Below are 23,462 nucleotides of genomic sequence, written 5' to 3'. Positions count from 1 at the left end.
GCTCCTCACATTCAACGAGAGACAGACAACACAGTTGCGGGGGCTGGTGGGGGCGTCCGAGGCCACGGAGGGAGCATCTAAGTATCCAGGGGGTGAAAACTGATTTGAATCTACTGGGGACTTGCATGCTATTACATGTATAATCCGCTACATGTTCAGTGTCGTCGGCGGGGAAAGGTCCGACGGATACCTTCATTTGTGAAAATGATCACCAAGCTGCTTGAACTGAATAAGGATTCTATGAGACTATCGCATCTTTAAATGCTTCCTATCAAAACATCCAAGAGGATCATTTGTGTTTTCCTGGGGTCAAAGTTCAGGATATCACCAGGTTGCTTCCCGAGGGCTGTGAGTCAGTCACCGGGGGCTGGTATTGTCATGGTTCATGTGGGGTCAAATTACATTATGAAGGGCAGCTCAGAACAGCTCAAGTTGGATTTGAAGAACTGATTGGGTCTCTACTTGACACCAACAAACGCCCCATAACATCTGGCCCTCTGCCCTCCCTAAATCGTGGCATTGAACGGGTCAGCAGACTTTTAGCCCTCCATAACTGGCTACGAGACTATTGCAGCTCGGTGGGTGTAACATTTATTGACAATTTTGATACTTTTTGGAAACAAAGCTCGTATTTACAAGGAGGATGAAAATCCACCCAAATCATTTGGGTTACTGGATCCTTTTACATCATTATAAGGCTGCGTTGAGACAATTAATTATCAATGACCCAAGTCCAGCGCATTTAATCCTCATCATTGTGTCGCCGAGTTGTCATAATGCTTCCGCAAATGTACATTATCCCAGGGGCGTTGGAAGACACAATGTAAGTAACCTAATTTATATCCCTCTTACTGCCCTGAATGCCTCTGCTGATCCTACAGCTATTGTATGCAGTAATCATATGCCTATGAACCAGAGTAATAATACTGTTAGCACTGAGGTGGTGTGCCCTAGTAGGAAGTCCACTGTGTGCAGCTCATCCTGCACTAATAAAAATAACCCGACCATGGTCTACCTCTGCTAAGCTTCCCAGTAAAGCAATCAAGCATCCCAGAAAATAGAAAAATATCCTACGTTAACATATGTGGCATAAGAGACAAGGTTCATGAAATCAATAATTAGTAATTAATAATAAGTAACAGGTGACATTTATATTCTGACAATCTCTGAAACTCACTTAGATAATACCTTTGATGATAATGGTAGCAACACATGGTTATACGATCTACAGAAAAGACAAATGCCAAAAGTGGAGGTGTAGCTGTTAATATTCAGAACCACATTCCTGTAAAGCTTAGAGAGGATCTCGTTAAATACTGTTGAAGTAATATGGCTACAGGTTCACCTGCCTCACCTAAAGCCCATTCTGGTGGGAAGCTGCTATAGACCAAGTGAAAACAGTCAGTATCTGGATAACATGTGTGAAATGCTTGATAATGTATGTGATATCAATAGAGGTATATTTTCTGGGTGACTTAAATATTGACTGGCTTTCATCAGGCTGCTCACTCAAGAGAAATCTTCAAACTGTAACTAGTGCCTGCAACCTGGTTAAGGTTATCAATCAACCTACCAGGGTAGTTACAAACAGTACAGGAATGAAATGATCAACATGTATTGATCATATCTTTACTAATGTTGCAGAAATTTGTTTGAAAGCAGAATCCAAATCCATCGGATGTAGTGATCACAATATAGTAGCCATATCTAGGAAAACCAAAGTACCAAAGGCTGGGCCTAATATTGTGTATAAGAGGTGTATAAAAGTTCTGTAGTGATTCCTATGTTGATGTGAAGAATATTTGTTGGACCGTGGTGTGTAATGGCGAGCAACCAGACGCTGCACATCCCAATGCACCCATTAAGAAAATGACTGCAAAAACTGTTAAATCCCCGAGAATTGATGAGGAATTGAAAAAATGTATGGTTGAGAGGGATGAGGCAAAAGAGACGGCAAATAGGTCTGGCTGTACAACCGACTGGCAAAGGTACTACAACATGAGAAATCATGTGACCAAACTGAATAAAAAGAATAAACTACACTATGAAACAAAGAATGATCAAATAAAAAGCTTGGGATCACCTTCAAATACATTTTGGACAAAAAGGCAAACGCCGCGCCATCATTCATTGGATCAGATGGCTCATTCATCACAAAACCCACTGATATAGCCAACTACATTAATGATTTTTTCCATTGGCAAGATCAGAAATCAGGCATGACATGCCAGCAACAAATGCTGACACTACATATCTGACAAAATTATGAAAGACAAGCATTGTAATTTTCAATTCCGTAAAGTAAGTGTGGAAGAGGTGAAAAAAATCATTGTCTATCAACAATGACAAGCCACCAGAGTCTGACAACTTGAATGGGAAATTACTGAGGATAATTACTGAGGACAATATTGCCAAATCTTCAAATTTAAGCCTCCTAAAAAGCGTGCCCTCAGCCCTGGAGGGAAGCAAATGTTATTCCCCTACCTAACAATAGTAAAGCCCCTTTAACTGGCCAAATAGCCGACCAATCAGCCTGTAAACAACCCTTAGAATACTTTTAGAAAAAATGGTGTTTGACCATATAGAAAGCTATTTTACAGTAAACAAATTGACAGACTTTCAGCACGCTTGTAGGGAAGGACATTAAACAAGGACAGCACTTACACAAATGACTGATGATTGGCAGAGAGAAATTAATGATAAAAAGATTATGGGGGCTGTTTTGTTAGACTTCAGTGCAGCTTTTGACATTATCGATCATAGTCTGTTGCTGGAAAAACTTGTTATGGCTTTACACCCACTGCTATATTGTGAATAAAGAGTTACCACTCTAACAGAACACAAGAGGGTGTTCTTTAATGGAAGCCTCTCCAACAAAATCCAGGTAAAATCATGGAATTCCCCAGGGCAGCTGTCTATGCCCCTATTCTTTTTTCAATCTTTACTAACAACATGCCTCTGGCTTTGAGTAAAGCCAGTATGTCTATGTCTGCGGATGACTCAACACTATACACATCAGTTAACACAGCGACTGAAATGACAGCAACACTTAAGCTGCAGTTAGTTTCAGAATGGGTGGCAAGGACTAAGTTAGTCCGAAATATTTCAAAAACTAAAAGCATTATATTTTTATTACTAAACCTCAACTAAATATTGTACTGAATAATGTGGAAATTGAGCAAGTTGAGGAGACTAAACTGCTTGTAGTAACTCTGGATTGTAAACTGTCATGGTCAAAACATATTGATACAATAACTAGGATGGGGAGAAGTCTGTCCATAATAAAGCACTGCTCTGCATTCTTAACAGCACTATCAACGAGGCAGGTCCTACAGGTCCTAGTTTTGTTGCACCTGGAATACTGTTCAGTCTTATGGTCAGGTGCCACAAACTTAGGAAAATTGCAATTGGCTCAAAACAGGGAAGCATGGCTGGCCCTTGGATGTACACAGAAAGCTAACAATGCCAGTCTCTCCTGGCTCAAAGTGGAGGAGAGATTGCCTTCCTAACTACTTGTTTTTGTGAGAGGTATTGACATGTTGAATGCGCCGAGCTGTCTGTTTGAACTACAGGCACACAACTCAGACACCCATGCATACCCCACAAGACATGCCACCAGAGGTCTCTTCACAGTCCCCAAGTCCCGAACAGACTATGGGAGGCGCACAGTGCTACATAGAGCCATGACTACATGGAACTCTATTCCACATCAAGTAACTCATGCCAGCAGTAAAATTAGATAAAGAAAACTGAAAAAAATAAATCTTATGGAACAGCGGGGACTGTGAAGCAACACAGACACATGCATACAAACATATGATAACATACGCACTATACACGCATGTACACATGGATTCTGTGTTATAGATATTAGGTAGTAGAGTAGAGGCCTGAGGGCACACCCTTAATATATTGTGAAATATGTTATGAATGTATTGTAATGTTTTTCAAATGTATAACTGCCTTCATTTTGCTGGACCCAAGGAAGAGTAGCTGCTTTCTTGGTAGAAGCTAATGGGGATCCATACTAAAATACAAATAAGCTTCTTTCAGACCATGAATTAATGTATCTGATTTATTAATGTATCCGATTTTGTCACTCAAAATCTAAATTGTATTGGTGCAGTCAATAAGCCATTAAGGGTCTGTACCACCAATATCTAAGCAATCCTGGCCACCTGTACATTTACACAGTAGATTTGATCATTTAAAATACATGTTACACCAGGCAACAGATACAACTGTCGAGGATACTTACACAAAAAAGTCAAGAGACTTGTTTCTATTGTGGTCCTCTAGGGCATGACACCAAATCACCTCAACAGTGAAAAGGATACGAAAGACAACTTTAAATACAACTTCATTGTATTAATCACAGCATTTCTAAATGTTGGAATCTAATTCAAAAGGCCAACAGGCCTAATCAATTCACTGACTAATTGTACAAGGGTATTTCCTTTTTGTGTTTCTCTGTATGAAGGGAAACAACGACAAAATCGTGTATATGTGACATATAAAGAGGGTGAGTAATCAGAGAAAGGGGTAGAAGTAGAGAGAGAGAGATAATAGCGAGAGAAAGGAGAGAGCGAGAAAAATAAACGATAGAAAGGAACGAGAGAAAGGAACGAGAGAGTGCGAGAGGGAGATTCTCAATAAGTGTAAAATTCAATTTAAAAGGTGTCAGCCAGCTAAGTGAGGGGAATGGAGATTGACCCGAAGCTGGGGTTGATTGACTGTGGCTGTCAAAGGTCACTAAACATGTGATGTCACCAAAGGGGACAGCCCTATATGTGCAGTACTAGTCAAAAGTTTGGACACACCTACTCATTCAAGGCTTTTTTCTTTATTTTTACTATTTTCTACATTGTAGAATAATAGTGAAGACATCAAAACTATTAAATAATACATATGGAATCATATAGTAACCAAAAAAGTGTTAAACAAATCAAAATATACTTTAGACTTCAAAGGAGTCACGCCTTGCATTCTCTCAACCAGCATCACCTGGAATCTTTTTCCAACAGTCTTGAAGTAGTTCCCACATATGCACTTTTTAGCTGCTTTTTCTTCACTCTGCGGTCCAACTACTCCCAAACCATATACATTGGGTTGAGGTTGGTTGACTGTGGAGGCCAGGTCATCTGGTGCAGCACTCCATCACTCTCCTTCTTGGTTAAATAGCCCTTACACAGCCTGGAGGTGTGTTTTGGGTCAATGTCCTGTTGAAAAACAAATGATAGTCCCACTAAGCGCAAACCAGATGGGATGGCATATCACTGCAGAGCGTTGTGGTAGAAGTATGCCTTGAATTCTAAATAAATCATTGACAGTGTCACCAGCAAAGCACCCTCATACCATCACACCTCTTCCTCCATGCTTCATGGTGGGAACCACACATGCGTAGATCATCTGTTCACCTACTCTACGTCTCACAAAGACACGGCAGTTGGAACCAAAAATCAAAAAATTGGACTCAACAGACCAAAAGACATCTTTCCACAGGTCTAATGTCCATTGCTCGTGTTTCTTGGCCCAAGCAAGTCTCTTCTTATTGGTGTCCTTTAGTAGTGATTTATCTGAAGCAATTCAACCATGAAGGCCTGATTCATGCAGTCTCCTCTGAACAGTGGATGTTGAGATGTGTCTGTTACTTGAACTCTGAAGCATATATTTTGGCAGTAATGGCTGAGTCTGGTAACTCTAATGAACTTATCCTCTGCAGCAGAGGTACAGTTGCAGTCGGAAGTTTACATACACTTAGGTTGGAGTCATTAAAACTTGTTTTCAACCACTCCACAAATTTCTTGTTAACAAACTATAGTTTTGGCAAGTCAGTTAGGACATCTACTTTGTGCATGAGACAAGTCATTTTTCCAACAATTGTTTACAGACAGATTATTTCACTTATAATTCACTGTATCACAATTCCAGTGGGTCAGAAGTTTACACTAAATTGACTGTGCCTTTAAACAGCTTGGAAAATTCCCCAAAATTATGTCATGGCTTTAGAAGCTTCTGATAGGCTAATTGACATAATTTGAGTCAATTGGAGGTGTACCTGTGGATGTATTTCAAGGCCTACCTTCAAACAAAAAATGGAAAAATCAAAAGAAATCAGCCAAGACCTTGGGAGCAATTTCCAAACGCCTGAAGGTACCACGTTCATATATACAAACAATAGTACGCAAGTATAAACACCATGGGACCAAGCAGCCGTCGTACTGCAGGTGCACTACGTGTTCTGTCTCCTAGAGATTAACGTACGTTGGTGCGAAAAGTGCAAATCAATCCCAGGACAACAGCAAAGGACCTTGTGAAGATGCTGGAGGAAACAGGTACAAAAGTATCTATATCCAAAGTAAAACAAGTCCTGTATCTACATAACCTGAAAGGCCACTCAGCAAGGGAGAAGCCACTGCTCCAAAACCGCCATAAAAAAACAGACTACGGTTTGCAACTGCATATGGGGACGAAGATCGTACTTTTTGGAGAAATATCCTCTGGTCTGATGAAACAAAAATAGAACTGTTTGGCCATGATGACCATCGTTATGTTTGGAGGAAAAAGGGGGATGCTTGCAAGCCGAAGAACACCATCCTAACCGAGAAGCACGGGGGTGGCAGCATCATGTTGTTGGGGTGCTTTGCTGCAGGAGGGACTGGTGCGCTTCACAAAATAGATGTCATCATGAGGGAAGGAAAATTATGTGGATACATTGAAGCAACATCTCAAGACATCAGTCAGGAAGATAAAGCTTGGTCGCAAATGGTTCTTCCAAATGGATAATGATCCCAAGCATACTTCCAAAGTTGTGGCAAAATGGCTTAAGGACAACAAAGTCAAGGTATTGGAGTGGTCATCACAAAGCCCTGACCTCAATCCCATAGAAAATTTGTGGGCAGAACTGAAAAAGCGTGCAAGCAAGGAGGCCTACAAACCTGACTCTGTTACACCAGCTTTGTCAGAAGGAATGGGCCAAAATTCACCCAACTTATTGTGGGAAGCTTGTGGAAGGCTACCCGAAACATTTGACCCAAGTTAAACAATTTAAAGGCAATGCTACCAAATACTAATTGAGTGTATGTAAACGTCTGACCTACTGGGAATGTGATGAAAGAAATAAAAGCTGAAATAAATAATTCTCTCTACTATTATTCTGACATTTCACATTCTTAAAATAAAGTGGTGATCCTAACTGACCTAAAACAGGGATTTTTTATTAGGATTAGATGTCAGGAATTGTGAAAAACTGAGTTTATATGTATTTGGCTAAGGTGTATGTAAACTTCCGACTTCAACTGTAACTCTGGGTCTTCCTTTCCTGTGGTGGTCCTCATGAGAGCCAGTTCCATCATAGCACTTGGTTTTATCGAGTGCACTTGAATAAACTTTAAAAGTTCTTGACATTTTCCGGATTGACTGACCTTCATGTTTTAAAGTAATGATGGACTGTCATTTCTCTTTGCATATTTGAGCTGTTCTTGTCATAATATGGACTTGGTCTTTTACCAAATATATCTATCTTCTGTATACCCATACCTTGTCACAACACAACTGATTGGTTCAAACGCTTTGAGGAAAGACATTCCATAAATCAACTTTTAACAAAGAATACCTGTTAATTGAAATGCATTCCAGGTGACTACCTCATGAAGCTGGTTGAGAGAATGCCAAGAGTGTGCAAAGTTGCCATCAAGGCAAAGGGTGGCTACTTTAAAGAATCTCAAATATAAAATATATACACTTTCGGTGACTACATGATTCCATGTGTTATTTCATATTTTTGGATGTCTTCACTATTATTCTACAATGTAGAAAATAGTAAAAATGAAGAAAAACCCTTGAATGAGTAGGTGTGTCCAAACTTTTGACTGGTACTGTATATGTTGTGGTATCCCAGGAGGTCTACCCCGGGTGTTGGTGATAGAGGGGAGGTCGGTGTGGCGACGGTTCCCTCTGCTGGGAGAACCCGGGCTGGGCAACCCGAAGCTGGTGGCACCAATTAGGGGTAATTAGGGGAGAGTGCCAACCAGCTGTGCAGACCACAAATGGAGCACCGTGGCACACCGCAGGAGAGTCAAAGGGAGAGGCAAGGAGTGCACTGACAGAGGGGAACAAAGCTCCCGGAGACTAATGAGAAGGACCGAGCCATCCAAGCTATTTTGTTACGTTTATTAATTTTTGCTTCGTAAAGTCGTGTTTTCTGACTTGAACCACCCTGTCTCTGTGTCCATCCCTGTGCGCTCAACCCAACACCCCACGGTTTTACCACAATATATTAAACATTTTCCTTCATAGAAAATACATTAGTGCAACACATTCAGCAGAAAATAACTTAATTTGTGCAACACAGAAGTGCAACTCTATTTGTCTGGCAGCCACACTTACAATGAAAAAGCAAGGTCTTTCTTGTAAATACGATCCATGGCCATCATATTTCTAATGTTTAGGCCTATCATAGAAAGAATGCAGCCAGCTACATTTTCTAATATTTTGCTTAAAAGGTAATCTTGCACTTTATGAAGAAAAATAGGCTGGCTACACTGAGAAACGTACCGGAGAAAAGTAGCTACCTGTTTGTAAATTCTCATCCGAGTTTAGAAGTGCAACTGAGGCACAAAATTAGTCTTATGCCAAGCAGAAGTTACAATAAGAAGCATTTTAGATCCGAGTTTAGTAAACGCGCCTCGATATTTCTTACGCGTTCTTTTTCCCCCCGCGTGCAAAATGGAGAATTCTGCGTTAACACGACCCCTAAATTAACTTGCTATCTAAGTAAGTGGATGAATTATTAAGCTGACGAGGCATCATATTGTGTTAGCTTCCTGCCGCGTTTGAGTAGTCTATCTTCTTATCTACCTATCTTTCCGATTTGGTCCTGCCGTACATACCTACACGTACGCTACGGTCACAAGATGCAGGCCTCCTAATTGTCCCTAGAATTTCTAAGCAAACAGCTGTAGGCAGGGCTTTCTCCTATAGAGCTCCATTTTTATGGAATGGTCTGCCTACCCATGTGAGAGACGTAGACTCGGTCTCAACCTTTAATTCTTTACTGAAGACTTATCTCTTCAGTGGATCATACCATTGAGTGTAGTCTGGCCCAGGAGTGTGAAGGTGAACAGAAAGGCTCTGGAGCAACGAACCGCCCTTGCTGTCTCTGCCTGGCCGGTTCCCCTCTCTCCACTGGGATTCTCTGCCTCTAACCCTATTACAGGGGCTGAGTCACTGGCTTACTGGTGCTCTTCCATGCCGTCCCTAGGAGGGGTGCGTCACTTGAGTGGGTTGAGTCACTGACATGATCTTCCTGTCTGGTTTGGCGCCCCCCCTGGGTTGTGCCGTGGCGGAGATCTTTGTGGGCTATACTCGGCCTTGTCTCAGGATGGTAAGTTGGTGATTGAAGATATCCCTCTAGTGGTGTGGGGGCTGTGCTTTGGCAAAGTGGGTGGGGTTATATCCTGCCTGTTTGGCCCTGTCCGGGGGTATCATCGGATGGGGCCACAGTGTCTCCTGACCCCTCCTGTCTCAGTCTCCAGTATTTACGCTGCAGTAGTTTGTGTCGGGGGGCTAGGGTCAGTCTGTTGTATCTGGAGTACTTCTCCTGTCTTATCCGGTGTGAGTTGAAGTATGCTCTCTCTAATTCTATCTTTCTCTCTTTCTTTCTCTCTCTCTGAGGACCTGAGCCCTAGGACCATGCCTCAGGACTACCTGGCATGATGACTCCTTGCTCTCCCCAGTCCACCTGGCCGTGCTGCTGCTCCAGTTTCAACTGTTCTGCCTGCGGCTATGGAACCTTGACCTGTTCACCGGACGTGCTACCTGTCCCAGACCTGCTGTTTTCAACTCTCTAGAGACAGCAGGAGCGGTAGAGATACTTTAATGATCGGCTATGAAAAGCCAACTGACATTTACTCCTGAGGTGCTGACTTGTTGCACCCTCGACAACTACTGTGATTATTATTATTTGACCATGCTGGTCATTTATGAACATTTGAACATCTTGGCCATGTTCTGTTATAATCTCCACCCGGCACAGCCAGAAGAGGACTGGCCACCCCTCATAGCCTGGTTCCTCTCTAGGTTTCTTCCTAGGTTTTGGCCTTTCTAGGGAGTTTTTCCTATCCACCGTGCTTCTACACCTGCATTGCTTGCTGTTTGGGGTTTTAGGCTGGGTTTCTGTACAGCACTTTGAGATATCAGCTGATGTAAGAAGGGCTATATAAATACATTTGATTTGATTTAGTCAAATCCCTTTGGATGAGTTATTTGTACAGCTGCCACTGCGATCTTGGTTTCCTTGTGTTTTGTCTCCTCTCCGTTCTCTGCCTGTCTGCTCTCCCCCCCTCTTCTCCGGCAGGCCCGTTGCCCTAGGGACTCCAGAAAGACAGAGCTTGTAGACATGCTCCTGGAGAGCAAGTACTGTTCTTCCTACAGACAAGCATGCGTCAAAACTTTGCTCATTTGCGCAATGTCTCTCGTTCACATTCAGTTGTTAATGTCCAGACTCACCAAATATGACATTCGGTAACTCCTAGCTACACATGTATAACTTTATGAGCTGGATTGACTGTCTTTGCAATTTGTTTATTTTCATTTGCGCTCATTAGCATATTTAGCGAGCACCTTCCATGGAAATTCACTTTTACTTGGGCCAATTTTGTTAGCATTCTGGTAATAGACGCTCAATGGGTTTTTATTTTTTGGGGGGCGCCCCCTTGTGTACTAAGCCGGTAATAGCGTAAATCCCGAGGTGAGAGAAGGATGGTATGATGAAATGAAAATCTGGATACCGCCCAACCCTATAACGCATTGTAACTCTGGATCAAACATAGTGATCATAAATGTTGATACTGTAAATGACAAAATGTTTTAAATATGGAAATGTGTAGTGCACATTCGGACTCACGACTTGTTTGCTTGTATGACATCAAAGCAGTATTTATTATAATCCTTAACATCTCATCGTTCAGAACATCTCATCTTTCCACTCCTCTCGATTTGCAGCTTTCCCCTCACAGACAACAACAAATGCTGAATAGTAGCCCATTTAACGGGACAGATAGGGGCATCTTCTTGTCGCGCGCAGTCCTGTAGTTTGGAACGGCTGTCAGTCAAAACCCAATCAGCGCTGTGAAGCGGAGAACTTGGAGGTCTGACGTCATGTATAGCATATTACTGTACGGCCCCCCTGCGTTCCAATTTAGGTGCTTGTCAATGGCCAAATCTGACATTTGACGATTTGCGGGCAATCGGTTCAGAAAAACAAATCACAAATGTATATATTTTTTCAAAGCGAACAGGCACCTCTTTCAGAGTCTAACACCAATTGGTGGTGCTCTTTTTCACTTGCATTAAAGGGATAGTTGAGTGAATTGCATTAAGTTAAAAACAATACGTTTATGATCGGAAATGCTCTTCTAGGTTTATTTGACGGTGCATCACACATTAACAGTCTGACTAGTAACCAATAACTAGGCTTCATATAAATAAGGGTAGAACGCATTCACAGCCCGATTCACATCTACAAGCATTAAGCAGGCGGTGGATAGCCAGACATACGCATCTGATGAAAAAGACAGGTTATCACGCCATCACGGTACATGGTGGCACAGAAGGGTCAGCAAGAGGTTTGGTCACATCTCTTACTGTCATACGGTAAGGAGTGGTGCCTCATACCTTCCATGCCGGCCTCGTGCGGCGAGAAGATGCGCGCGTCTCCGCAGGGCGAGGTGCTGATGTAGAGGTGGAACAGGACGTTGTCCTTCAGCCGGTAGCCACGCTTGTCACAGCGCATGAATATAGACTTCAGCTGTTCCTCCTTGTTGCTGCTAATGGACAGAGGGTGACAAAAGGGGGACGGTGTAAAGTGTGGGCAGAGGGACCACGTTTCACAGAAAACTAAAATGACTAAAAGAAGCAGCTGAAGCAAGAGCAAAAAAGGAATGGCATGTTGCAATTGAAGAAACAACTTGCGACAATTGCAGCGTATAGAAAAAGTTACGCAACAGTGGACTTGATTTTACATCTCAACACAAATCAAGGACTGTGACTTCATGACACACGAAAGGTTAGCAACAACCAACAAACTCCAGTCAAAATGAGAGTCATTGGTTTGTATTTTCAATGGCCTCTGCCATTGCCTCCACCCCTTGACCTCTCACCTCAGGAAGTGCTCCAGCTGGGCGTAGAGGTACCGGATGAGCGAGCGGCGAGCGATAATCTCTGCGTGGCAGTCGTTGAGCGCCAGGCCGCGGTCGCTCATGTACTCGCCGTTGATGCACTTGGTGCCCGTGGAGACGCAGATCACCTGGGCCTCTTTCACGTCCGAGCCTGGGGGTAGGGAACAGACAGGCTCAAAATGCACCTTCACATTCAATGAAAGCATTCGTGTTTGTGGTTTTTACTTCTCTATTTTTCCATTTAATTGACATTATATTATTCCATTTCATTTACATTTTATTGTATTTTAGATAAGGGACATATACAGTGCGCCTTCATAAAGTACTCATACCTATTGACTTAATTCACATTTTGTTGCGTTTCAGCCTGAATTCAAAATGGATTAAATAGATTTTTTCTCTCACCCATCTACACACAATAATCCATAATGACAAAGTGAAAACATGTTTTTAGAAATTTCTGCCAAAATTGATTGAAAATGAAATAGAGAAATCTAATTTACTTAGTGGTTCTTCCTTTAAAAGTTGCGTCATACTGCAGCACACCTTGCGGGCTGCCACTGTAACGACTGCACTGAGAGTCGGGAAGCAAGTACAGAGAGTGAGTGTTTTAATAAATAAACAAAACATTAAAACACGAAACACAAACGACGCACCGACATGAAACAGAGTCAATAACACCTGAGGAAAGAACCAAGGGGAGCGACAGATATAGGGAAGATAATCAAGGAGGTGATGGAGTCCAGGTGAGTGTCATGAGGCACAGGTGCGCTTGACGATGGTGACAGGTGTGCGGGATAATCAGCAGCCTGATGACCTAGAGGCCGGAGAGGGAGTATACGTGACAGCAACAGAATTCTATGGCGCGTTATTTAAGTGTCAGCCATTGTTGCTAGTTAGTGCTAGTTTGACCACCAGAGGGCATCTTTGAGAAGCATTTGACAGTTTGTAATATTGGCTGTACAAGAGAATTTAAAACCTTTTTTGTAAGAACATAGTATATGGGATTGATTTTAAGAAATGTAGCTTAATTAATTTGATTAATATTATGGTATTTCTATTCCAAGAAAAATAAAACTCAGGGTTTCCGTTAGGAAAATATGGCGCTGTACAATGTGACTGGTCGAGAGTAGGCTACTAGGAGCAAAATAACTCTAACATTTCCACAGCCTAATTGTAGGCTAACCAATACCGAAACGGAGATAAAGTGAAAATAAAAATCTCATCGGTTTATCAAGACCAATCCCCATGCTTGTCTCAGAGCAGCGCGAAATGCTGCTGAATTAGATGACTTTGGGTGTAATTCATTTTTCTTTAACGAGTCCGACGTACTGCTTTCCCCGGAAACAGGCCCAAATCCTCATCATTTGCGTGAAGAAAACACAGAGAAGAAGGGGGCAGAGGTCGGGTTGCCTTCTAAGAATTCATAGGAGAGAGAGTAAACTCCCACTGCCATCCGTTCTATTGGCCAACGCGCAATCATTGGAAAATAAAATCGATGACCTACGATCAAGACTTTCCTACCAAGGGGACAAAAAAATGTAATATCTTTCACCGAGTTGTGGCTGAACGACGACACGGATAATATAGAGCTGGTGGGATTTTCCATGCACCGGCAGAACAGAGAAGCTACGTCTGGTAAGACGAGGGGTGAGTGTGTGTGTCTTTTGTCAATAACAGCTGGTGCGCGATGTCGAATATGAAAGAAGTTTGAGGTATTGCTCGCCTGAGGTAGAGTACCTTACGATAAGCTGTAGACCACACTATCTACCAACAGAGTTCTCATCTATATTATTCTTAGTAATAGCGGGATTTCTTATAAAAAATCCCGCTATGCCCGCAGATGAACCATCAAACAAGCAAAGCGTAAATACAGGATTAAGACTGAATCCTATTACACCGGCTCTGACGCTTGTCAGATGTGGCAGGGCTTGAAAACTTTTACGGACTACAAAGGGAAACCCAGACGCTAGCTGACCGAGCCTACCAGACGAACTAAATGCCTTTTATGCTCGCTTCGTTAGATATTCTCACAGACCAGATTTGCCCTAAGGGGCTTTTATATAATTCTAATGCAGGGTTAATAATAATAATAATAGATTTGTAAATAAGGATGCATAATGAAAGTATTGTAATCTGAAAAGGGAAAAAGGCCATTCTTGAACATGGGGTGAGACATTCGTACTAATTTGTAAATAAAGCCAGTTTTTTTGTATTATTTATTTCTGTTTTTAGAGGGAGAGAAACCAAAAGCACACCGTGCCAATTTTTCGAAAATCGTCAGTCCACATGTCAAGTGGAATTCCCCCATTGTATTTACCCAAGTTCTCTCTTAACTTCAGAACCACCGACAGTTTGTTGTTGTTGCCTGATGCAGGACTCTAGTGCCAGAGGAGAGATGCCTCCATTAATTGCCACAGTTTAGACTACCGATAGATCAGCGTTTTAACTCCCCCTTGTGATTGTGTGGTGCAATGACAGAATGCCACCATCTACCACAAACGGTCGCGGCATAAGCTCGTAACTTTTAAAGGAAGAACCACTAAGTATTCACCAGTACTTAATTTGAACAGGATCCGGCACCTCTCAGATTTGACTTTATTTGTTCCGGCATCAATCATGTAATAGTGTGGTGATCCTTCTGTGTAATCATCCTATCCTGCCACACTGATTCCAGTCCTGCTCTCTTATTTGTACTTAGAGGTTATGGGGAGGGCCGGTGATGTAAGGAACTGATCTTGACACACGTCTTGGTAGTAGTGGTCAGCTAGTGAAGAGGTCGTCCTTACGTTATCACGTCACGTGTTGTCATCCTACTGAATTTTAATTGTGGGAAAGCCAAATAAAAAATGGATAAGAAAAGGCAATCGAGTTTGATATTTTTTAAGTCCAAAAATCCTGAGAAAGATGGTGAATTGAACCCAGAACGAGCCAGAGAACTGTCATTGCCGAAGGAGAGAAGTGATGGGCAAACTGTTGGCGATGCCTTAGCTAGCAGTGCTGCTAATCCCACCAGTTCAGCATCACCACCGGCACCTCCACTAGCGAGTCAGACTCAGCAGGAGACGGGGAGCTGGTGGGGGAGGGGGGCAGTGCATCCATCAATGAAGTGCTCGGAGCAGGTGCAAATTGCAGTATAAGAACAAGCAAACGTATAAGCCCTGGCTTGTCATGCAGAATTTAATGTTGGGCTGTACAACACGCAAAAAGGTAGGGGGCTTGGGTCTAGAAACGACTGGAGGGATTAAACTAGCAAAAGAGTGAGAAAAAGAGTAAGTTTGAACATGCCCGAACCAAGGCGTATTTGGTGGCAGAAAGCCTTGTAGACAAGGCTAGAGAGGACACCCAGGTTATAGTTAACACTCAAAATACGCAACAGCTAGAGTGTTCAGAACAGACTTATGAAGCTAAATGTCACAGCCCCAGGACTCTCAAGGAGTTAAATGGACTTGACATGGGGAGAGTCATTGTGGGAGGTTTTGAAAACTAAGGAAGGACTTTTTTTTCTCTTTACCTTCACAGTACATAACAACTTTGTAATATGAACATGACATTCCTAACATGTGTGTTCTGCTGTAGCCTACTGAACATTGAATATTTTACTTGAAGTTATATTCCAATATTGTGACATTTGTTCTACTGCTACATGTCTTGAAAATTATATGAAATGTGGGTTTTATAAGCCCCCCAGCTTAGAATTTACAATACCAGTCAAAAGTTGACACACCTACTCATTCAAGGATTTTTCTTATTTATTTTTTTACAACCATTTTCTACATTGTAGAATAATAGTGAAGACATCAAAATAATGACATAACACATGGAATCATGTAGTAAACAAAAAAGTGTTAGGTCAAAAAATATTTTATGTGAGATTCTTCAAAGTAGCCACCCTTTGCCTTGACAGTTTTGCATTCTCTCAACCAGATTCATGACATAGTAGTACCTGCAATGAATTTCAATTAACAGGTGTGCCTTGTTAAAAGTTAATTTGTGGAATTTCCTTCCTTCTTAATGCGTTTGAGGCAATCAGTTGTGTTGTGACAAGGTAGGGGTGGTATACAGAAGATAGCCCTATTTGGTAAAATACCAAGTCCATATTATGGCAAGAACACCTCAAATAAGCAAAGGGAAACAACAGTCCATCATTACTTTAAGACATGAAGGTCAGGCAATCCGCAAAATGTCAACTTTGAAAGTTTCTTCAAGTGCAGTCGCAAAAACCAAGCGCTATGATGAAACTGGCTATCATGAGGACCGCCAAAGGAAAATAAATCCCACAGTTACCTCTGCTGCAGAGCATAAGTTCAATAGAGTTAACAACCTCAGATTGCAGCCCAAATAAATGCTTCACAGAGTTCAAGTAACAGACACATCTCAACATCAACTGTTCAGAGGAGTGTGTGAATCAGACCTTCATGGTCGAATTGCTGCAAAGAAACCACTACTAAAGGACACCAATAAGAAGAAGAGACTTGCTTTGGCCAAGAAACATGAGCAATGGACATTAAACCGGTGGAAATCTGTCCTTTGATCTGATGAGTCCAAATGTGAGATTTTTGGTTTCAACTGCCGTGTAGGTGAACGGATGATCTCCGCATGTGTGGTTCCCACCGTGAAGCATGGAGGAGGTGTGATGGTGCTTTGCTGGTGACACAGTCTGTGATTTATTTAGAATTTAAGACACACTTAACCAGCATGGCTACCGTAGCATTCCTCAGCGATACACCATCCCATCTGGTTTTTGCACTTAGTGCAACTATCATTTGTTTTTCAACAGGACAATGACCTAAAACACATCTCCAGGCTGTGTAAGGGCTATTTAACCAAGGAGAGTGATGGAGTGCTGCATCAGATGACCTGGCCTACACACAATCACCCGACCTCAACCCAATTGAGATGGTTTGGGATGAGTTGGTACGCAGAGTGAAAGAAAAGCAGCCAACAAGTGATCAGCATATGTGGGAACTCCTTCAAGACTGTTGGAAAAGCATTCCAGGTTAAGCTGGTTGAGAGAATGCCAAGAGTGTGCAAAGCTGTCATCAAGGCAAAGAGTGGCTACTTTGAAGAATCTCAAATATGTTTTGATTTGTTTAACATGATATTTGGTTACTACATGATTCCATTTGTGTTATTTCATAGTTTTGATGTCCTCATTAATAATCTACAATGTAGAAAGTTGTACAAATAAAGAAAAACCCTTGAATGAGTAGGTGGTTCCAAGTTTTGACTGGTACTGTATGTATGCATATGGCGGTTGTAGAAAATTAGACTTGTTTAAGCCCCACAGCTATACTCAAGTATGTGGGCATACTGCAGTGATGTCTAAAATGCTTTGAATTAAATCAGCACCTTGGAGAGTGCTGTCTGTTTCACCACCATAGATAGTAGACTAATTGGCTGTTTACTCTATCTATAGCTATGTTGTGTTTGACACTTTTTCTCTCTCATTGTGTTCGGGTACCTCAGAGCCCCCCGGATAACCCCCCTACTCGTGCTCACTGTGTTCCGGGACCTCCCTATTTGACAAATTAAGCACTGGTATTCACACCCGAGTCAATACTTTGTAGAAGCACCTTTGGTGGCGATTACAGCTATGAGTCGTCTTGGGTACTGTATGTATGTATCAGCTTTGCATATCTGTATTTGTGGATTTTCTTCCATTCTTCCTTGCAGATTTTCTCAACCTCTTAAATTAGCAAGCGGCGGTAATCCGCAATCTTCAAGGTTTTTTTAATGGGATTCAAGTCTGGGGTTTGGGCTGGGCCACTCAAGGACTTTCACATTCTTGTTCTGAAGCCATTCCAGCGTTGCTTTTTCTGTATGCTTGGGGTCTTGTCCTGTTGGAATGGAAATCTTCGCCCCCAGTTTAAGGTTGTTTGCACTCTGAAGCAGGTTCTCATCAAGGATTTGCCTGTATTTGGCTTCATTCATTGTTCCCTCTATCCTTACCATTTTCCCAGCATCCCAATAGCATGATGCTGCCACCACCATGCTTCACTTTAGGAATGGTGTTAAACGGGTGATGAGCTGTGCCTGGTTTTCTCCAGACAGCGCTTTGCATTCAGGCCAAAGAGTTACTTTTTTATCTCATCAGATGACAGAATATTTTGCCTGAGGCTATCAGTCTTTCAGGTGCCTTTTTGCAAGCTCCAGGAGTGCTGTCTGGCCACTTTCCCATAAAGCCCAGATTAGTGAAGTGCTGTAGAGACTGTTATCCTTCTGGCAGGTTCTCCCATCTCAGCCAAGGAACTGTGTAGTTCTGTCAGAGTGGCCATTGGGTTCTTGGTCACCTCCATGACCAAGGTCCTTCTTGCCTGGTTGCTCAATTTGGTCAGACAGCCAGCTCTAGGCAGTCTGGGTAGTTCCATTTTATTATTTTTTATTTCCCAATAACGGAGATCACTGTGCTCTTGGAAACGTTCAACACTCTAGAAATTGTTTTATAACCTTCCCCACATATATGTCTCATCACAATTCTCTTTGAGATCTGCGGACAGTTCCTTGGACTTCATGGTACAGTTTCTGCTCTGACATGCACTGTCAACTGTGGGACATTATATAGACAACTGTGTTTCTTTCTAAATCGTGTCCAAACAACTTGATTGTGTTAATCCGAAATGACACAAGGACAAGGTTCCAGTTTAACAAAGTTTACTCTACTATATGAACACACTACAAGGTAGCCATTACACTCCAGGCTAGGTCCAACAACGAACTAACTTCCTGCGCATGCGCACTCTTGACTGAGTGATAGCCCCGTAATAACAGAAATATAGGGATACTTAAAACATGAACTTAACAGATTGTACACAGGTAGACTTCAAATCAAGTTGCAGCGACGTCAAGGAATTATCAAAGGAAATTAGATGCACCTGAGCTCCTAGGGGTGTGAATACTTATGTAAATGAGATATGAATGCATTTCATTATCAATACAACTTTTGATTTTTTTTTATTCTAAAAACATGTTCTCACTTTGTCATTATGGGGTATTGTGTGTAAATGGGTAAGAACGAAATCTATTGAATCTTTTGAATTCAGGATGTAACAACAAAATGTGGATTGAGTCACGGGTTATGAATACTTTCTGAAGGAACTGTAGTTCTTATGTACACATACAAATATGCGCATGTGTATTTTTGTAAAAAAACTTTTAAAAGTATGAATAGGAAATGAGGCTTACAAAGCCAATGATGAACAGCAGTATCATGCACTATCAATCATAGACCCACGAACTCATAAGGAAAACTGATGTGCACAATGATTGAGAGGTTGTGCTAATCCCACCCATCATGCGGTTAAGAAGCTTAATTTCCTCCCATCTACACACGTCAGCCTCTTGCAGACAGTATGGCTGTGTTTTTATGGTCTGTACAAATCCAGTGGTGTACCGTTTGGCGTCAGCATTGCTCCCGAGAGTGGAGAACGCAGTGTTTTCCCATTAGACCTAGTAACAAAGCGTACCTGTTGTCATGACGACCCCTGCCAGGACTTTCCGCCGCGCGTGGGGGGAAGTGAAGTTGTCCGTCAGCTCGCTGAACTTGTCCACAACCAGGCGAGAGACTGCGTCGGCGAGGACCTGGGACCGCACACACACACACACACAGCAGAGATGTGACACGCAACACAACAACCACAGGCTTCAGGTAGAGGTTGCCTGTTTGGGATGAGTTTATCCTGCTCATTTCATCCTGCTCAATCAAGTCTGGGAGCTGATGACATCACGGATCAACAGTAAAAGTAAAACCATTTTAGCTGGAGGACGATTTGAAGCGTTCCTCCCTCAAGAAAAGAAGAAGACAACTAGAGCACAGCCTTTGCAACTCAAGCAAGGAACCAACAGAAGAGCAACAAGCATAAGGACACCAACTCAGCATAAGGACACCAAAGGAACAACCTGAAGGAGGAACCTCAAATTAACCAGAAAGTACACAGTCATCTCCTCCGCCATGCGGCCTGAACAATCAAAAAGCCACAACGGACAGACGGAGTACAACATCATTTAATGTTCAGGATCTCGAGGTCTTCACTTCTTGTCTTACATTCTATGTCCTACCTTTTCATGATCATTTTCATTATGTTTGCAAATATTTCGATGTGTTATTAAATGCTGATTGTAATAAAGAAATTGTGTGTCTATTCTGGGTAAAGAACTTGAAGGACTTCGTGTTATTAAATGCAGAAAAGGATTACAACCAAGGAGAGGCAATGGCTGAAGGGGCACAAATTAACAAAATGAGTTCAAATATCACTTCCCCGATACTTCAGAGTCACCCAGTTGGAGCGGGGATAATTTGCCTTCTGAATTCCGCGGGTTGGTTGCAGGCAGTGCAGAAACGTGTGGACGTCTCTGTTATCCTCTGGGGAACAAAACAGCCTGCCAAAAACAGTGAGGCAATTCCAGTCTGGCAATAACTAACAGGGTATTCTATCACTCATGTTTCCCTGATTTTCTAATTAGCCCCGTCCATATGGAGCGCTCGGTTGATGGTAAATTGAATAAATATTAACCGACAGAGAATTAATAGACCAATTAGCAGGTGCAGAATCATTGACACGAGCTGCCTGTTTGAAGGAAGCAGACCGATGACAAGTGGAGGGAGAGTAAAGAAAGAAAAAAGCGGGAAATGTTCCTGGGGGGAAAAGACAATTGAAGCCATTGACAGTCTGCCCCACTAGCTGCTTACTTGTGCAGACTGCACTCTCTCTGCACACACCGGCAGGACTGACAGTCACTTCTGTGATGACCAATCCCCATCCTCACCCCCAATTCTTATCAAACTGAACCAAGCTATATTGAGTCTTCGAAAAGAGCAGGCTTTAGAAAGGGACACCTTCTTTCAACACCTGTAAGGATGGGTTTACACTACCAGTAGCAAAACGTGTGTGTGGTAAAGTCACAAAGCAGTTACGGAGCACGACTAGTGGAGTGCAAATCCAGCCAAAGGGATGAAGTTGAGCTAGATACAGTCCGACTCCCAGCTACAACACCCCAATAAACGTTTACTAAAACCTAGCCCTAACCACGGACTCAAGCTCGAGACACAACTCTGTCCCAAAACAATGTGTGAGTAGCACTGTACCATCGTATTACATTTGAAGAAAAATCACATTCAATTTTGAAAGTGTTTTTAAAAAACATCTTCAGAAAGGGTGCTTTTATTCAGGCTAACAAGTGAAGTAAACAACCCTTAAGTAAAAATAATTGCATTTCAGATTTCCTACAAAATCAACCCTAACTCTAAACTCTGGGAACCCCTTTGAGTGCCTCAATTGAATAGGTGTCACATCTAGGTAGGAAAGAGCCTGGACAGTCAATAGTGGTTGTTTCAACAAGACTTAAAAAGGAGATGTAAATGAAGATGCTATTTCCCGGTGTTCTCAGCTGGCGATTAGGGGAGCCTGATTGGGAGATGCGTAAATAGATGTCTCGCATGCATACACACCATCTCAGCACTAAAGCGCCGTACATTTTCATCTCCTGTCTCATCTTCTATCATCCGTCGGGCCTGATCATTTCATCTTCAATGAATGTCTCAAACCCAGCGATGACTGGCAAGAGCACCAAATGTTCCCGTGGGGGACTTTCATAAAGAAAAGACTTTAAAATATGAGGTAGTAGAGGCATGTGACTGACACTGAAGTTCTTTAGATAAGCTCGAAGACCTTATGATTGAGAGGAGATATTGTTAATTCCATTTGTGAAAACACCTTTGTGTCCTCAGCTTTAAAACCATATAAGCCAATTGAAAGTTTCCTCGGTTTACAATATAACAAAGACCTATTCTCAAACTCATTCTCAGCAGTTTCTTTGACCAAAACATCCAGATGTTTATAAATATTTTATGCACTCCGATATAAAAAAAAGAAATCACAACAGTTTGAGAAAGCCTTGCATAAGTGTTTTGGCTATCCATAATGTATTACAGAGAAGGCATGCTTTCTGGGGAAGCTCTGTTTTGGACTCTAGGGTGTTAGACCTTTGTGCTCGAGGGCATAAGTGCCGGGATTCCTTTGTTCAGCGCCTGAAAACATTACATGTAGAGTATAAACCGTGGCACTCATTCCCATTAAAAACGGTTCACCCTGTTTTTTTTCACAGTCAGTGAGGTGCAGATACAATTTTGGTGCTATGACCTGTTCTAAAAGGGTCTTCACTGGGGGCAGAGAGGGCTAGTTCAGAGGGACCTAGGTTTGAGCTCTTACCTGGGGTAGGTGGAGCTGCAGTCCCTCTCTGGGGATGGGCTGTCGGGAGGGCGTCTGGTCCAGCTGCATGTTGAAGAGGGCTGAGAGGGCTGCCTGGGCGGCCCGGGCCTTGGCCAGCTTCTTGTTTCGTCCAGAGCCCTCGAACTGCTGTGAGTCCACCGACACCTGCATGACAAAGTTCTTTGCATGGCTCTCGCCGCTCTCGGACAAAAAGTCATACTTGAGGCCCGGCCTCAGCTCATTGAGGATCATGACAGGGTTCTTGCCGCTCGAGGGCGAGGTGAAGGATGAGGGAGGGGGCAACAGGGCCTGGGCTAAGTTAGCACCTGGGTTGGAAGAAATGGAGTACTCTCCCAGCGAGTTTAAGCAGCCGCTGCCATTGGAGCCCAGGTAAAAGGAGTCCTCGGGCTGTGCGGGCGTCTCAAACCCGTTGAAGAGCATGTCTGGGAAGTCGGCCTGGTCGGATGTGAAGTCCGTGTTGACTGTTAGTGTCCGGCCCATAGCCAGGTGCGCTTCGGAGGCGTTGGGGAACTGGACAAAGGAGCGCAGGGCCTTCTCTGCCGCATTCAGCTTGGCCTTCTTCTTGGTGGGACCTGAGCCCTCGAACAGCTGCCCGTTGACCTCGACGGTCATGACAAACACGGGAGCGTGGACTGGACCCGTTTGAGACAGCAGCTTATACAGCAGCCCCGGCTTAATTTCATTCAGCTGCATAAGGGCATTCTTGGGTAGAACCGGGCCTGGCGTTTTCTTACGCTTCTTGGCCCGGAACTTGGAGTGCGTGTGGCCATTGTTTCCCTCCTCTAAGGGGCGCTTCCTGCTGCCCCCGCCACTGCCGTTGGGGAGCTGCTCAGCCACAGCCTCCCCCTCTTTGGAGGAGACGTTGTCCAGGTTACGGTTTTCCTTTACGTCGGTGCTGCTCGAACCTGCGGTGCCCAGAAAGAGTAACTTACAACGCCTTCGTTGCAGGATCTTGTAAATGTAAAATTTATAGATTCCTATATCACTCTTTGGAACTGAACTGGTGATGTGTGCTATGTTTATTTGTTAGAGAGGCTTAACTGATATCACACTG

General features: G+C 42.9%; 1 protein-coding gene across 5 annotated transcripts in view; it reads right to left on the bottom strand.

The window, feature by feature from the left end:
• LOC139546988 (double-stranded RNA-specific editase 1-like) overlaps window positions 1-23,462 on the bottom strand; it is a 192,198-nt gene that overhangs the window by 12,205 nt on the left and 156,531 nt on the right. For all 5 annotated transcript variants that reach the window (XM_071356001.1, XM_071356004.1, XM_071356000.1 and 2 more), the window contains 4 exons: window positions 22,388-23,313; window positions 19,646-19,760; window positions 12,162-12,330; window positions 11,677-11,828 (listed from right to left, as the gene is read on the bottom strand). In XM_071356001.1, the coding sequence (XP_071212102.1) occupies window positions 11,677-11,828; window positions 12,162-12,330; window positions 19,646-19,760; window positions 22,388-23,313 (1,362 nt within the window). The remainder of the gene's footprint in view (window positions 1-11,676; window positions 11,829-12,161; window positions 12,331-19,645; window positions 19,761-22,387; window positions 23,314-23,462) is intronic.

Source organism: Salvelinus alpinus, chromosome 20, assembly GCF_045679555.1.
Source record: "Salvelinus alpinus chromosome 20, SLU_Salpinus.1, whole genome shotgun sequence".
Classification (NCBI taxonomy): domain Eukaryota; kingdom Metazoa; phylum Chordata; class Actinopteri; order Salmoniformes; family Salmonidae; genus Salvelinus; species Salvelinus alpinus.
The sequence above is the reverse complement of the archived record's forward strand: the minus strand, read 5'-3'. Positions and strand labels throughout refer to the sequence as shown.